This window comes from Cricetulus griseus, chromosome 4 (genome assembly GCF_003668045.3).
Source record: "Cricetulus griseus strain 17A/GY chromosome 4, alternate assembly CriGri-PICRH-1.0, whole genome shotgun sequence".
Taxonomy (NCBI): Eukaryota; Metazoa; Chordata; class Mammalia; order Rodentia; family Cricetidae; genus Cricetulus; species Cricetulus griseus.
This window is the reverse complement of record NC_048597.1, coordinates 122,891,380-122,909,511: the sequence shown is the minus strand read 5'-3', so window position 1 is coordinate 122,909,511 and position 18,132 is coordinate 122,891,380. Positions and strand designations below refer to the sequence as shown.

At 40.5% G+C, this 18,132-nt stretch overlaps 1 protein-coding gene across 2 annotated transcripts in view; it reads right to left on the bottom strand.

Moving 5' to 3' along the window:
- Positions 1-6,386: 6,386 nt before the first annotated feature.
- Trpc6 (transient receptor potential cation channel subfamily C member 6) overlaps positions 6,387-18,132 on the bottom strand; it is a 103,255-nt gene continuing 91,509 nt past the window's right edge. For both annotated transcript variants that reach the window (XM_027415154.2, XM_035444380.1), the window contains 4 exons: positions 17,931-18,005; positions 9,634-9,714; positions 7,398-7,473; positions 6,387-6,538 (listed from right to left, as the gene is read on the bottom strand). In XM_027415154.2, coding sequence (XP_027270955.1) covers positions 6,387-6,538; positions 7,398-7,473; positions 9,634-9,714; positions 17,931-18,005 — 384 coding nt within the window. The remainder of the gene's footprint in view (positions 6,539-7,397; positions 7,474-9,633; positions 9,715-17,930; positions 18,006-18,132) is intronic.

Sequence of the window (18,132 nt, the reverse complement as noted above, 5' to 3'; positions counted from 1 at the left end):
TGTTACTTTTTTGAGGCAGGGTCTCATGTAGTTCAAGTTTGCTTGGAACTTACTGTATAGCAAGGATGACCTTTTAACTTCTGACCCTCCTTCTTCTACCTCTCAATTCTTAAATCATAGCCGTGTACCACGGCACCCAGTTATGTGATGCTGATGTTCAAATCCAGAGCCTCATGCACATTAGGTGAGCAGTATACCAATGGAGCCACCCCCAGCCCTAGAAAAAGAATTTTTTGAGCTGCATCATTTTTGTAGAATTGCTACCACTAACTGAAGACTTACTATGTCCCAAGTCTGAATCTAAAACACCCAAACTTGTCTTCCACATAATTCAGTGCAGGAGATGGTGTTAGTTCTCCATCTATACATGTGGGATGCTGTGGATCAGAAAAAATTAGGAAAATGGCAAAGAATGCACACCTGAAAATTGCCAGAGTGAGGATTTGAACCCACATATTATGGCTTTAGATCTATATTATGAACTGTTAGACCTTGATGATCTTAGAAGAGGAGATAACAGTGACTAAAGAAGGGAGTAAATTATTGAAATAATAAAAACTAAAGGGAAGGAACAAGTGTGAAGAGAAAGAAAGTATATATGATGTCACAGACAGCTTGATTGGCAAATGTCTTGGCGCACATATACATGTATGTATAGGTAGTCCTGTTTTTTATTACATATGGCAGATTATATGGATATGTGCCTGTATACTCTTCCACAGGTTAACAAATTATACCAACAAAGTGGACATAAGTGAACCCTTTTTAAGATACAAGGAAACACTCTAAAATTTGACCTTTTCCAATTATTCTAGTGGAAGTCCATCTTCTGAAGAGAAGAGGAGGGTAAATGTCAGACAGCAAATCAAAGACTACTGAAAAGGTTAAGGCATAGCGAAGGATCTCCACACTGCTTTAGACCAACACATGGTAATAAAGAACTTAATTTATTCTGATTAAAAGTTGTTCTTGTGGCAATATGAGAGTCTATTTTCATGGACAAAATTAGAATCAAATGCCAGTTAGTGAAATTCAAGACTCACTTCCTGAATGTCAACATCAAGGTTTTCTCTAGAGATTTAGACAAACAGCCATGATGTTCCTGTGTTTCCTAAAGGGCATGTTCATCCACCCACTCCTGTACACTCCCACCACAGTCTATCAACACACCAGAGCATGTCTGTCCACCCCCTTCTGTACACTCCCCTACCCCCTTCTGTACACTCCCCTAACCCCTTGGTAAACTCCCTCTACAGTCTATCAACAGATAAGGATAGCCCTTGCTCCCAGGTGTGCATGAAAACAGAGAGATTTTTGTACATACATATGAGTGGTCTGAATTTTGTGTCTGCCTCCCAAATTCACATGTCAAAATCCAAACCACAAGGCAAAGGTGTCTGTGGAGGTAATTGTGGGGGTCAATATGGATTATCAGCTTTACTAAATCTAGACACCTAGGACACAACTCTGGGCACACCTATGTTGGAGTATCAAGATAGGACTGAGGCAAAAAGACCCACATCATTTCATGTGCTGGGATCCTACGTTAAACATGGAACAAAGTGAACTGAGCATCTGACATTCATCTGGCTCTGCTTCCTGACAGCGGATGAAATGAAAACAGAGCCTATGGAAAGTATTAGTTCAAGGGTTGGTGCCCCATGAATGCAATTAAGCATCTTGTGAAAGAGACCCCAGGGAACAGCATGGCCCCACCTACCATATGAGCACACAGTGAGCAGGGGCCATTCATGAAGCAGGAAGTGGACTCTCCCTGACAGTCCAATTACCCCTCTGCAGAGTGTGGAAAATGCATCTGCTGTTTACAAGCTGTTCACCTTAATGATATCATTTAGCAGCAGCCCAAACAGAGTAAGACACACCCCATGTAATATTATAATTCCTTATGATGTATTATTTTTAATATAAATATTTGACCTCTTCCCCTTGCTATCAAGCAAGATGACCTCCAACATGCCATCTTCAAACGAATTTGTAAAATAGGAATCGCCCACTGGTTATCTACTCGCGGTAATTATCTATAGAATGACATAGTATTTAAAAAGAATGACCATAATGTTAGATAGCATAAACTTAGTTATACACAATAAAAGTTGATTACAAAAATTGGGAGCCTGTTTTATTGTTATTATGACCAGCTTCATTCTGAGTGTGTGTATGTGGCTCTTCAAAATTGGTTCTGCTGGGATCTGGAACTAAAAGGGTTTAAATAAAATTTGCAGTTGAAGATGATGAAGTTGAATAGCAAGTTACTGCTTTTGAGTATTATGTGTAGTCCATGGACATGGCTGTTTGTAACAAGACCTAAAATCCATCCAAAAATCAGTGCACTTAAAAGCTGGAAAGATTTGAAAAATGGAAAAATGATCTCTGGAAAGTTCTACAGATACAAACCCTGAATAAATGAGAAAAGTCAAACAGTCAAGTGAAGGATTTCACACATGTAGACACACACATATGTACTCACACACTCACACAGAAATGCAATGTAAATACTTATACTCATAACACACACACACACACACACACACACACACACACACACACACACACGATTCATTTGCCTTAATAATCCCAGTTTTACAGACTTCCTTGTGTGTGAGCTGAGCACACCACAATTGAAAGTAAGGACTCATGCTATGAACCTCTTTAACCATCTGTGTTCCTTCATGACTATGTGTTTTTCAGAGGCCATTGTCTACTTCTGACCTGAAAGGGACCTCAGGTGTGGGGTATGGCCCACAATCACCTCATCAAGAGATTAAACAACCCTGTCTTGAAAAACCAAAAAAAAAAATTAAACAATATGAGACTACACCAGTCAACGGAGACAACCTATAAAGGTGAGAGACATGTATGTTTTGCTCCTGACCCTATCACTTCTATTTGCAAGTTATTTATTCTTCTAAGACCTCCTGGGCTTTTTCTCATTTCCAAAATAACTATATGGTTTTTATGAGGATGAAGTTTGAGTGAATTAGATAATGATGTGGTGATTTTAGCTGTCAAATTTACAATCTTGGATCATCTTGAAAGAGAGTCTCAGTGAGGGATTGCCTAGATCAGACTAGTCTATGGGCATGTCTGTGAGAGGTTATCTTAATTATGTTTATTAATGTGGGAAGAACCAGACTACTGTGGGTGGCACCATTCCCTAGTGTGGTTCTAGACTGTAGATTAGAGAGAGTAAGCTGAGTGAGAAATGTGTGTGTGTGTGTGTGTGTGTGTGTGTGTGTGTGTGTGTGTGTGTGTATTCTCTTCTTCTGCTCTTGACTACAGATGTGGTATGACCCACAGTTTTAAGTTCCTGCAGCACTGGCTTTCCGCTGTGATGAACTGAGTCTGGAAACTGTGCACTAAGACAAACCCCATCTCCCCTTAAGTTGCTTTCTGTAGGGATGTTTTTGTCACACCAAAGGAAGTAAAACTAAGATAGATACCATGTGTGAGAGCCTAGCATAAGGTCCATGCCCAGTAAATATTTCTCTAATTGTGTGACATCACAGTTCTCCATTTAAGATCAGATACTGAGTGGTAGATTCTGGTGAATTGTTCCCCATGCCTAGTGCATGAGCTAGTTTCTTGTTGCTGTGATTTTAAGCCACTGATTTTAAGAAGCAATGTCATGGAGGAAGGATTTATTTCAGCTCATGGCTTGAGGGAGTCATTCTATCATGGCAGGAATCTCATGCTGGGAGGTGGCTTCTTGCCAGTTTCAGCATGTGGTTGAACCCTTCATGTCACATCTGAGGGGAATGAGAAGCAGATACTAGTAATAAGGGCAGACCTATACACTTCATGTCTTGCCTTCCAGTGACTCACTTCCTCCAGCAAGATCTCACCTACGAAGATTCTACAACCCCACCAGATGGCACAGTGTTTTAGTGACCAAGTATTCAAACCAACAAGCCTGTGTGGGATAGTTCACATTCAAAACACAACATGTAGTAAAATCATACTAACTGTGTGCCATTTCTCAGAGTCAGCCATGAAATGAGGGGGCAAAGTCATGCATGAATATGCAACAGCTTTTGATCTGCTCACTGGCGGTAAAGCCCCTTTACGAGGTGAGGAGAGGGCAGGGCTAGGCAGGAGGGAACAACTGTTGGTTATTTCAAACTTCACTAATCACTCCTCCAGGTGGTACCCATGTCTCCAAGTGGGATAGATACATTCCTACTTTATTTTAGCCAGTGAGTATGTCTGGGACATGAATCATGGTCTTCGGTAATGTGTGTTTATAGAAACCAGTGATCCTGAGATTTTTGCCATGTTGAGGGTCAGCCTTTCGCAATATGCCTTAAAAAAGCTACAGTTGGAATTTTAAAACTTGTCATATATTTTGGTGTCTTTGTTTTAATGTTCCAACTGAAGGGAAACTAGAACAAGTTCCTATCCAGCTACCCTCTGAGAAAACTGCTAACATTGTGACATTCATTCTGAATCATATAGCAGGAGGTGCTTACAGAGGTACCTTTTACTGGGGAGTCACAGCCATGCCACTCTCCTCCTGGGAACCCATAGCCATGCTGCCCTCCTCTTGGGAACCCACAGCCATGCCCCCCTCCTCCTGGGAACCCACAGCCATGCCGCCCTTCTCCAACGTGCCTTTTCAGATCAATCTACTTGGAGACTAGGAGTCTGAACATCTCTTCTGGAGACCTCTGCAGTCCAGCCTAGTCTTTGTTCCACAGTCCTTGGCTTGGAAGCCAATCTCTGCAACAGCGCAACACACAAAGTCTATGGATGTTGCATTACTTTAACTTGAGGATAGCACAGTTTGGTATGAGGTTGTTTTGGGGGGGGCTATTTTTCACCATTGCTAATTAAATATTGCCACACACCATTTGAATACGGACCTCTGCTTTATCAGTGTAATTTATCAATAGGAAACAACCACAAATATCAAAAGCACTGAATATAAATTTTCAACTGTGTGCTCTGAGCTGCTTCGACAGATGTCCTTTGATTCATCCACACTTGGTGCTGAGCAGATTTTCTGTCCTCTCCATCCTTTAAGGGAAGTCAGAGATGTCCTTCTGCTGAATTCAAAGCAGCATTGCAGTTAAGGGCAGGCACCCCCTGAAGTTTGAGTCTTTGGCGGTAACATGATGCTCCTTCATTGCTGTTTGTTAGTTAAAGATGCTGGATTGCAGCATGGATAAGTTCACAACAACCACTTAGTGAATGGAAATGAACACAAAAACTTTGTTCACATATTTGGGAACAGAGTAGATCACACTGGGGGTAGTGAGTGGGTGTCTGCAAATTCCCACATGGCCACTGATAGTCAAAGGCAGAATATCAGGTTTGTCTGTAATTGCCCTTGGAAATGGCACAGAATTGTGCTGTCACTGAAACAATAAATTGCAGTGTTTGGGACATTGCCACTATTGTAACAAAAAAAGTTCTTATTGAATAGTAACTTTTGGTTGCTACTTAAAATGTCGCAATTAAGAGCTTTTGAGTGTTCACATTAGCTTATGAAAGTAAGCAAGCATGTGCATGTGTACACACACAAATTCACATACATGTTCATTTGTGTGTGCATGTGCACACACACACACACACACACACACACACACGAGAGAGAGAGAGAGAGAGAGAGAGAGAGAGAGAGAGAGAGAGAGAGAGAGAGAGAGAGAGAGAACTGGACTGTGTTTCTGGCCTTAGCTGAGAAAAGATGTTTCTATTATGAAGTGTAATATTTTGAAACAGATGAGGCAGAAAATTGAACATAGGCATAAGCTTATTTTGTTTTGATTTTTAGACATGATCTCATGTAGCCCATGGAATCTCACTATGTAGCCAAGACTGACCTTGAATTCTAAACCTACCAAGTGTTGGTATACCAGGTGTTCACCACCACACAGGGCTCTAAACTCATGTGGACAGGCAGTATCAATTATATTACGTAGCTAGATGGTGGTTATGGTGCTCTTTAAATAGACGATTTTCCTCCATTTTCCAGGTTGGAAGTCTCCAACAGGGGAAAAAAGATGCCTGAATTCACTCTGTAGAGGAAGCCACACATGGAGCAACATAAACCTGCCCCCTGGCATCTGAGGCCCATCCCCAAACAGACACAAGACATTGACACCAGCACAAGAGTTACCCCCCACCCACCCACTGCAAGAAAGCTATCAAGAGAACAAGCTCCACAGAACTGAGCAGACTCCTGGACACAGCCTGTAATCTTTAGCCTCAACAGTGCAATTTAATCACCAAAAAATGTTGATAGTAGGACTCTAGATGATCCAAGTCATCATTAACATACTGTTTATCATTGGCACTTAAAAAAATATATCAGAAAATAATATGGCTTCAAGCGGAGAAATAAATATGCATTTTCCAGGGGCTTCGCATTATCTGTGGCTTTCCTCCTCTTTGGGTCCTAAGGACAATCTCTCTCCAAGTTTTCGAATAAGTTCTGCTAGATCTTCTGTATTCTGAGACTTTTCTTCCAGAAGCTCGTAACGGAGACTTGAGATGTCCTGTTTGATTTCCTTCAGTTCCCCTGTGCAGAGGGAGAGAGGAGAGAAGTCAACCATGACTACGTAAGCAAACTAGTGATTCCAGGGTGGGATAAAGAGAGTCTAGACTGTATTCAGAATCTTTTCAAGGGAAATCACTTCCTGATCAGAGAAGGCTTCTGTTGTCTCAGGTGGGAAAAGTAATTACAGCAGAATTTTAATGATCTGGAGAATATTGTGGAGGTGAGGAATAAGTCTCTTATCTTTCCCAGGCAACTTCACCAAGGATCCCGTAAAAATAAGAATATTTTATCTAGTCTGTGCCATTTGTAGACAACTTGTTCCCTAGCATTTTGTGGACTTGGTGGCTTCTATGTAGGATAATATTGTCAACTGGACAAGATCTAGAAGCACCTTGGAGACTGATTAGCATCTGGACCAGTATGGAGTAACCTGTTAGGGCTTGGGGTCACTGGTGTGGGAAGATGCACTGAAACTGTGGGCAGCACCATTCCCTGGCAAGAGTCCCAGCAGAATAAAATGGAGAGTGGGCTGAGCACAGCCATTCACTTCTTTCTGCTCCTTGGCAGCAGACAAACAGCTGCCTCCCATTCCTGCCACACCACTCATTCACCAGCATGGTGGACTGACCCCTCAAACTGTCTTTCTCCAGAAAGGTGGACTGTCCCCTCAAACAGTGAACCAGAATAGACCCTCCATTCCTTAACTTGCTTTGTCGAGCAGGTTGTCTCTGCAGTGGGAAAAGTTATTAATACAGATGGAGAAAGCTTATTCTGTATGGCCTCCTGAGGCTCATCCACCATGCCCAGTTCTCTCTCACCTCTACATCAGGACACAACCCTGGCACACACAGGAAAAGCTTTGTCCTTATGCTCAACTCACCTTCGTTCACTTCATCACTCTCCTTATCGATTTGGGCCTGCAGTACATATCTTTTAATGAGTCTTTTCATAATTTTCTAGACAGAAAAAGGAGAAATCCATTTCAGCATTATGTTCATGCAAATATCTCATTTGGAATAGGCTTCTGGTCTACCTATCTTTAGAAGTGATGGTCATCAAAGTTCAGGTTAGATTTAGTACACAAGGAGTATGTATCTCCATATTTAATTTTCTTTTTTTTTATTTAGAGAATACTTTATTAGTTTTTGTAATCAAACCCACGTAGATGAGACCTTACATATTTAATACACTGTGTTACCCCTATACAAATGGGAAAAAAATAAGTTCAACATTTCTAGACCAATATGGCTGTTAATTTCTTTTTTAGAGAGTATTTTATTAGTTTTTTTAATCAAACCCATGTAGATAAGACCTTACATATTTAATACAGTGCATTACCCCTGTACAAATGGAAAAAAAAATAAGTTGAACATTTCTAGACCAATATGGCTGTTAATTTCTTTTTTAGAGAGTATTTTATTAGTTTTTTTAATCAAACCCATGTAGATAAGACCTTACATATTTAATACAGTGCATTACCCCTGTACAAATGGAAAAAAAAATAAGTTCAACATTTCTAGACCAATATGGCTGTTAATTTCTGTACAATGCCAATCAACATGGTAAACTGGGATACTTTTTTCCAAAGTTGACAGCACAGCTAAAGTTTCCAAAAATTCAAATTATATATATATATATATATATATTTATATTTATATAAAAAGACCAATAATAGCAGTATGTTATGCATCAATAGCAGCAACAGCTTTTCCAGGTTCTGCAGTCATTTGAACAAAATTGTAGAGACATCCAGCACACTCCATTTTTAAAAAAAGTAAAAAGCAAAAGTAATTACAGAAAACAGCACAGTTATTCTTGTGGTACTTGGCACAATTTTTTTCATATTTTATTTTTCTTATGAAAGCAACTGTCACATTACTTGGGCTAATGAGCCAAAAGTTAATTCCCAAAAAGAGGAAGACCAGAGAGTCAACATCAAATATGTTGTGCCTCTTCTGGTATTATTTGAAAGTAGAGCATGGACTTCCTGTCAGATGGGTCAAAGGTCTGTGTAGAGCTCTTTGAGGAAGTAAAGAATTAAACACTGTCCAGTTGTTTATGTCTCCCACCCTTCCAAGAATTGCAGCCACTTTAGATTGTACGGTTGCTTTAAGAACCACCAGTTTCAATGTAATAAAGTTTCTCTAGTTCCTTGTTTTTGTATAACTATAAATATATATTAAATGCAATTTAAGAGATGCAGCAATTTGTAAACATTTACCATATAAACCCAAATTAAAAGCTGATTAATATAGTTCTGGTAAAGAAATTCACATAAGGATCTAGTTTAGATGTGTATGTTTTATGTTTTAAGTAGTGTTGCTTACAAAAAGCAGGAAAGGAAAGCTTGAGTGTCTATGAATGGAGAATTATTTTTAAAATTATCATTTATTTCTACAAAAGGATACATCCATTGATAGTCATAGGTGTATCTGTTGCAGAGTGAAAGCATACACTATAGAACTATTATACACCTTACTATTAATTCATTTGTATAATATGCCACACATATTATAGAATATCAGCATATATAAAATCATACACATGCATACACATATACTACCAACAGATGTAATATTCACAAGTAAGCCATCTTTATTTCACAGTGTGAGACTGTGAGGTAAATTGTGCTTTTCAGTTTTATTTTTACTGATTTATTTTTAGTTTTAATAATGCATATGTATGTATATCTGTGTTCAGGTATATACACAAGAGTGTAGGTGCCCTTGCAGGTCAAAAGAGGGGTTCAGATACCCTGGAGCTGGAGGTACAGGAGTTGTGAGCTGCCATGAGGATGATAGGAACAAGACCTGGGTACCCTGTTAGAGAATGTGTGCTCCTAAGTTGAAATATTTCTCCAGCCCTTCTTTCTTGTTTTGTAAGGTTAGGCTTTTATAAAGAACATACGCTCTAAGCTTTACTATTATCTACATACATATTCCACACTTAGCAAGTACCAGGCATATGACAGTTATACCATAAGCAGGTGTTAAGTGTATACATCCTTCTGATATTTAAAACACAGCCTGATATTTTATTTTAATTTAACGAAGTGCAGAGTTTGAGATCCTAAACATAGCAAATGGCTATCCTTGTAGCTTGAAGTTTGTGCTTACCTGATATTGTCTTGGAGGGCTACTGAAACTATTTAAGTGGAAGTCTTCTGAGCTCCTTATACTTGACTGTTTGTGTGCCAGCTACAAAAAGAATTAGAAATCCTCATTTAATTCTCACTGCAAGCAATGTGTGGGAGATTATTAGTCACATGGGTGAACTAATAGTGTGGTGCATTCAAATGAACATATCTATGCATAGAGCCATTTGTCTTAATTACTTACCATTCCGTCTTATGAGATACAAGAAATGGTCCTGCAAGGGTGTTTAATTACTCTGTTGCTACTGGAGATTGTGTGTGGAGCCTCTCAGACATGGTGGCTCTCATTCCGATGTCCTAAGGGTCATGTTTCAGCCTTCCAACAGTTAGATGTGTGGTAGAAAGAGAAGCAAATATGCTGGGGACTTTAAGGTGCTGATGTCAACAGTCTGCTGGTGAGAACCCAGCCACTGTCTGATTGCTGCCCTCACACCTGCCCTGGAGTCTCACCAGAAAACCAGAATTCAGGTGCCATGCAAGCTCTGATGAATCCCTTTCAATTTGGGGATCTGGAGAGTGTCCACTCTCAGTTGTACTCTTTGCTAAAGTGCCATTGCTGCAGCACTTTTTAAGAAAGACAATGAATTTTGATAATATGCAATACATGTGATACCCAACAACATTAGCATCCAAAGGGCTGACTGAGAACTCTTTAATGCATTGTTTCTAGAAGAAAAATGGATTTTTACAAATAAACGTAAGGACTTGAGCAAAACAGAATACTTCTAAATCTGTATATCACAGGGATAAACTGTCTTCCAATGGAATAAAAACTCTCCAACTGTTTGGGAAGGCATTCCTGGTTTACATTTCCTGGTGACATTCCAGTGCCTATCAGGAAAGTTACTTGCTTTAACTTCCATGTAATGATTCTCTCATACCAACATATTGTTTTAAAACAGCAGAGAAATTCTTATCTAGTTTGTGTTGTAAATAATGTGTGAGATTATTAGTTACATAAGTGACCTAATATGTACTGAATGTGAGTGTATCCATACACAAGGGAGCCATTTTGAGTCACATACCCTATTAAGTAGAATGCCCACACATCTATCCCTGGAGGGAACATGCACCAAGGGTCTTTTGCATGGAGGGAGCTGTCAGACTCCAGATATTGAAAGAAGAGCATAAATCACATTGGCCCAGCAAAATGCCATCAACAGGCAAATGAACACAGCAACACTGGTGAGAATCATGGAGACCATGTGCAATTTGAAAGCACTACTTTAAAAAAAAATCTCCTTTGAAATTTTCAGCAAAATATCCATACTCTTGTTGACCTTTAAAATCATTAGGATACTGTGCTACTATTTACCAAATTAAGCAAGAATATGCAGTAAGGGTAACTGAAAAGCAGACCTGGTGGGAACCTGGAGACAGGTGCTCATGTGGCTTTGTCCCCCCTCCCCCTCCACTCCCATTTGCCCCGTAACCCTAGGCAGGACTCTTAGCCTTGAAAACAAAGGGTGTGGTCAATGTGATATCCACTGTCCCTCCCTAACTTAGGAAGTCACAAAATTGTCAGGAAGCTTCAACACATTTTTGTAGTATTTTTGGACACAATGGGAAGCCTGACTTTTCAAGTGCATTTTGTTTCTGAAATCAGCACAGCATGGGCAGCTCAGGTTCAAGCCAGCTTCCACCCCTCTACCGCCCAAGTTACAAGACAGCATGGAGGTACAGGGAAGCCTCACAATCCAAGGGAAGAACCTAGATAGAAGGAATCCTTTGGATTCCTGACTTTGGTTGATTTACTGCTCAGAGAGCTTAGGGACATGGTCTTTCTTGTCTTAACCACCCAGTACAGCAAGCAGACAGGTGGAAAAGAGACAGCAAAGTGAAAACTTGTGTGGATTGGAGCCATGGTCCTGCATACTCTGGCATGTCAATCCTCTCTGTGAAGGCAGGCCAAATAGATAATCTTTTCTTTTAACCCAATATTTTGTGACTGTGAAGTGGGTCATTTTCACATTCTCTCCAAATCAATGGCCATTGTGTTTGCCATCCCAGTGCCTAAAATCTTTCCATCCTGTGCTAGCGGAATTGCTAGTCATATCACTGAGATTTTACCTCAAAGCCTAAGTTCTCTAGAAAAGCTTTCCCTGCCCACCTCATGAGAATGCACAACTGAGCTGGCCAGGCCTTTTGTTTCTTTGTAGTTCAGGACTGGCCACGATTTTCACACTGGATTGGAGGCTATTTTTGTAGGTGTCTGGTCTTGGCAGAAGTTTATTCCAGGCTCCCTTGTGCCAGTACTGGCATATAGCAGGTACTGAAATATTGTTGACTTGTGTAAAGAATGAGATGGTGGGGGCATTTTTGTCACCAATGGGATGCATTGGTGTTGTGGAGATTTTGTTAGGTTGTACATGTGCAATATGAGAGCTTAGCCAGGTAGCGGTAGCTTAGCTTCATGGTAAACATGTATTTGAAACCCAGGGAATCATTTTAAGGTGTAAGCAGACATCTTGAAGACTGTAATATAATGGTTACACAGAGATGGTAACAGTGCCAGGAGGGAATGACTACTGGTTTTTGTGTGGAAAAGCATAGACATGGCTTTCTAAGGTGCTGATCTTAAGGCCTTGGGGCCCAAAACTGTGGCACGGTCCTCTAAGTGCACACCAGAGGGACAGAGTCTTGATTTCTCAGTCACTGCAGTATCAAAATCAGTATCATAGCTTGGAAAAGTCTTCAGTGTGGGCAGTGTCCTATGTATTACATATTTAGCAGCATGCCTGGATCATAAGCCCTAGATGTTGATAGCAGCCCGTATCCCTATGTAACAAGCCCAAATATCTCCAAATCAAATGTGTCCTTTTGGAGGGTTAACAGCAAAATTATTCCTGACTAGAAACCAACTAACAGGCTGATGGTTCATGAGTAGGCAGATATTAATTCATGCCAATTGTTTTGTGGTTATTCTACTTGGAAGTATCAGGATTGGGGTACAAATATGTTATTTCAGAAAAATAATATTGCTATTTTTTCAATACATCATAGCAACTCAACAAATCATTTTGTTTTGCTTTGTTTTTAATTGAATGTAGCAATGAAATAATGTGTAAGAGGAAATGTACCCAAAGTGCAAAGAAGTATTGTCACCACTTGGTGGCACAAAATCCTAATATATCATCTGGCCTCATGGCCAGCTGCTCAGCCAGCTTAAAGTCTAGAGAGCTGGGGCAGGATGTGTTTGCCCTTTAGCTCATACAAGGGAATTCAACTGGCAATCTGAAGAATATTTAAAATTTAGAGATGTGGCCTCAAAAGAGGCACAAAGGGCTGGATGCAAACTTTATCCTTACTGTCTGTAAATAATCACTTTCTCCAGTTCAGAATGAAGCCTAGGCTGCTCTTAAAAAAAATATACTGTATTTTGTGCAATTTTTGGACAAGATGGAGATCAAATTCATATGTCTACAAATGCTAGGTAGGGGCTGTACCATGAACTACACCCCAAGTCCATTCTACAATCTTAATACCTTTTTTTTCCTTTATCTGTTTTATATTTGCATTTTTATCCTAGAGACAATACGATATCATGGGAACATTAAATAAAATATTTATTTTTAATTTGGCGATGGAAGTAAGCTCCTGTCTTCAAAATGCCTTGCCTTTCTGAACATACAGACAATTCCGGAAGTCTTTCTTGTCCTTATGAGGGTTAAATTGCCGGGACCCCAGGAAAACACACAAGGGCATAAGAAGGTGGAGGTGATGTACTCAGTCCTCATGAAATACAGGTGTGAGATGGTGAGATGGGCCACAGCGTGCACTGCTGGTGAGGCCCCTGCTTTAGAAGTAAGAGGCTGTGAACTCGGCTTCCAACTGTCACTTGTTTAAGGCTGGAATTTAGGCAAAGTACTTCACCTCTCAGAGCTCAGACACCTTGGATGCAGAACAGAGAGAATAATATTACAAAAGAAAGGGTGTATGGATTCTGCAGCTTGGAATGGTAAGCATTGTCAATATCTGTTATTATTATAGAGAGGCATAAGCATCTGCTATATAGTTTAAAACTGTTCGTAGATCTAGGGCTCCCATATCCAGCTCCCTAGAGCTTAATAAATACACACATTTTCAGGCCCTGCTATCATATTTTAATGTAGAAAGGAAGTCATATTGAGAATTCTCACAAGATCAAGAAGAAAGATTAAGCATTTTATCTGCTTGCTTCTTTGGATGATTCATTTTTAAGTACCTCCTACCCTAAGTAGTAGTAAAACCACAATTTCTCGATATATAACCATATAGTCACTGAATCTAGGGCAGAGCAAACTACCCCAAAGGCATAAAACCCACTGTGACATCAACAACTTGTTCTGGAACAGGAGCAGAGCAGGAATTTAGGACATCACTCTGAATTCATACAAGTGTAATGGTGAATGGCAGAGACTGGTTTACACTCTTCTTTTGCACTGTGTGTCTGAAAAGCTAACACTAACCTCCATCAAAGCCAGGCAGCATTGGAAATAGAGGATGTGGCAAAAGATGGGAAGGCCTGTTCAGTATTAAAAAGAACTTCTACTTGGCTCACTCTGTTGATTTTATGGTATGCCCAGAATAAATAAGCAGACAGCATTTTCATAGCTAACTAAACACTGCAGCATTCAAGAAGTCAGAAGAGGCCTTGGGTTAAACACAAACTGTCATCTTAGAGACTGACTTTATGAAAAAGTCCAAGCCAAGCTATTAGGTAGTGAAGACTGAGCTGTGGAAGTTTTAATCTGTTCCTATAGGAGAACAACATGTTCCCAGAGGAACCTCATTCAGCAACACTGGAAAAAGGTTATTCTCACTATAAGGGCTGGCTCACAACCAAAAATATTCTCACTATAAATGGCTGATTTAAAACTATTTTTCTCAAATAAAATCATTTTAAACCAGAAGCTCACATGGTAAGGAAAATGGACATTTGTGTTGATTTAAGCATCCAGGATGCAAGTGTTGAAAACAGCATTGGAAGTTTGAGATGTATCCAGAATTACATGTATGAACAAATAGTGGGCTTTATTATGACCCTGGCACATGTGTGTTATGTACTGTGCTCATTCTGTCCCTCATCACCCTCTCTCACTCTCCGTCCATACACCTCTCCCCTCGACACTGAGGGGTGGCTGGTCTGTGAAAGAGGGAAATGCATGAAGATTGTCTAAAAGAGACAGCTAGCCCAATGGAGTCCAGTCCAATTCCTGTATCAAGACTTCATGGAATGGCTGGGGGGGTGACAGAAGCACCTAAGACCTAAAGAACACAGTCACAGCAAGGGAGTAACAGGATAGCAAAGATTCTACAGCTAAAAGATTACCACAAAATGACCAGACTCTGTCATGAAGAAAGATAGGAATGCCTCATCTCTGTGGCTGCCATAGTGTACAACCTCATGAAAAGGTCTTCTAGCTGTTAAATGGACATCAGAATCAACATCTCACCCCAAACTCCACAATTGGATCAACTAAGGCAAACTTATGCTGCCCAGACACCACACCCTCTTCTTGGTCCTGGGATTGGTTACTGTGCCAGGATCAGGATGATTTCACCAGGAAAAGGAATGAGAGGAAGTCACTAACACAGAAGTAAGAAGACATACTTCCCACCATGTGCCTTGCTACATATTTCTTTTAGTCATCCCTTGAGACTGTAGTAGCTATACATAAGGGTGGTGGTGGTGGTGGTGGTGGTGGTGGTGGTGGTGGTGAGTGTGTGGTGTGGTGGTGGTGGTGTGTGTGTGTGTGTGTGTGTGTACTACCAACCATACCCAACATATGCTAATGTTGGTGTCATTTCTCAATTAATGTATGCTGGCTCCCAAATGGCATGATGATTTTCCATTATCATTACTGTTTTTCCACTTGCTAATTCACTTATTGCCAATTATTTTTTCCAGATACACCCATTTACATTACTCATCTGGACTCCTTTCATTTTCTGTTCGTACCCTTTCTCTGGGACTTTTAGGCCTAGTCCCATTTCTGATTTCCTGTGTGACGGTAACTGTGTGCTTGTGCTTGTGTTTGCAGTGGTAATTAAAATATTAAGTAGCTGCTATATTGTACTCTGCCTCAGCTATTGTCATAAGCACTTTATCTGCACTAACTGATTGGATGTTCCAAATGCCTCTGGGATAGCAGTGCATTTGATGCCTACATTCTACAAATGAGGAAGGAGCCATCAAGGTAGTATATCTAAGAATAACTCCTACAGCCATTCAGTATCATGAGGAAATCCCTTGCAAAATATTCAAATATACTGTGTCTTTAAACTGTTCTTGTCATAGCATCACCACAAGTCAAGGAGCAAGAAGCCTCTGATGAAAAGATAGTAAATACTTTGGAGTTGTGAGCCACATACTATCTCTTCCATATTCTTCCCTTGTTTTTTTCTACAACTCCTTAAAATGTAAACACACACACACACACACACACACACACACACACACACACACACACACACACATACACACACACACCTACGTCAGTCTGAACAAAAACAAGTTGGAGAGCAAGCATAGCAGAGGGGAATTCTAGGTGAGTCCTTTCACTTTCCTCCTAACCAACACACCAGTCTCTCCACAGAGAAAATGGACCTTGTCGCTCTCTTAAAAATATTATTTATTCCACTCTATGTCTCCCCTACCTATACCATTTAAAATGCCTGGTGTTTCAGTGGCAACAATTTGAATAGCAAGACTCTGCCAATTCCCCACAGTACTTAAGGGTGACTGCCTTGGGGGCTACAGGTTATTTCATTCCCAGCCCCCAAAGGCCCAAGATGCAGCAGGCCTCATGGGTTCCTAGGTGTGACACACACACACACACACACACACACACACACACACACACACACACACACACACACACCTCCTTCCACTACCATCATTCCTGCTTGGGATTCTGTTCCATGAAAATTCTTCCCGATGAAATTACTAATCAGAATAGGGCTTCTGGCCCATGTCCTCTTATTCTAGACTTGTCCATCAGGTTCTGATTTAAAGTAGGAAAGGGTTGACACACTTGTGGCTGAGATGGTAAGAAAGAAACCCGTGAGTCTGGGGACCATGGTCACACAGACCTTAAGTATATATGCATTCTGGTATGAGACATAAAATATTCAGTTAAAAACAGAGCTCAGTTGTCTCCTTTGCTTCCCTAGGGTGGTCGCACAATGCATTTCTGGGCAACTAGAATAGCAGAAGTGATAGAGGTACTTTTGGGATTCAGCTAGCAGGCCACACTTATTTGTACGAGTTCCTCTTTCAGACGTTAGCAGGGAGTGTAATGACAAGAAGTGAAGCTGTCATGACAAGAAAACTCCAGGAGAATCTCAGCCACTCACCCTTAACAAGCTCCACACACTGTCTCACTGGGGCAGGCAGGGTAAATGAGAGGAGAAACAAAAACAACGGCAGTGTGTCACCCATCATGATTTGGGGGTTTTATTATGTGCACCTGAACAGGGTGCCTTCCTGACAAACTGTTCTCCATATTCATTTTGTTGAGTTCTTTTTGGTGTCTGTGGAAACCCTGTGACTTATAACTGACAGAGAAGGGAGTAAATATCTTATCACTGAGGATTTGTTGTCTCCAAATTAGGACGCTGGTGTATCTTCAGATACCTATCTCATTACAAACTGTACTGGCTACAACATCTATTGAATCCTCAAAGTACCTTTGCAAACATCTTGATGCCTAACAGATGCCACTGGCTGTGTGCTTTGCACCTGAGCTTTGGCCCAGTGAGCATACCCTCCAACCCAATGCCTTCTTCCACTCACTAGCTTTGTACATCAGTTTGCATCAGTACCTACAAATTCATAGTTAACACACTGCTTACACGTACACTAATTTCCTTTTGCAAACGGACACAAGTGCAGTCTCAATTACAGTCTTTGAAAGTTGGTACAACAGTTTTTAATAGCATTAATATGTCTGCTACCTACTTCTTTTTGGCTTTTGAAAATGTGCATTGGTGGTTTGCCTGAATGCATGTCTATGCAAACCCATGCCTGTGGAGGCCAGAATAGGGCATCAGATTCCCTGGGAATTACAGAAGATTGTGAGCCACCATGTGGGTGCTGAGAACTGAACCTAGGTCCCCTGTAAGAGCATCCCATGCTCTTAACCACGGAGCCATCTCTCCAGTCCCTGTTACTCATCCTTAATGTTGTTTGCAAATACTGGTCTTTTTTTCTCTGACAAGGTAACTCCAATCCTTGGCAATCCAAGAATGGCTTTCTATTTTCAAGTATTATCTTACCTGATTTTTGTCAAGTGGAAATTTTGAAAGGTCTTCACGACTTCCCAAAATTCCAAATTTCTTTTCTTCGTTTCTCTTTTAAAGATAAGTATTAAAGTTAGTCCAGTGGCATGGCCAGTTTTTACTCTATTCCGTATTCCAAAAGCTACCCTGCTCTAATTCCCCAGCAAGTTTTAATGAAAGAAACATATTCTTTTTGAGT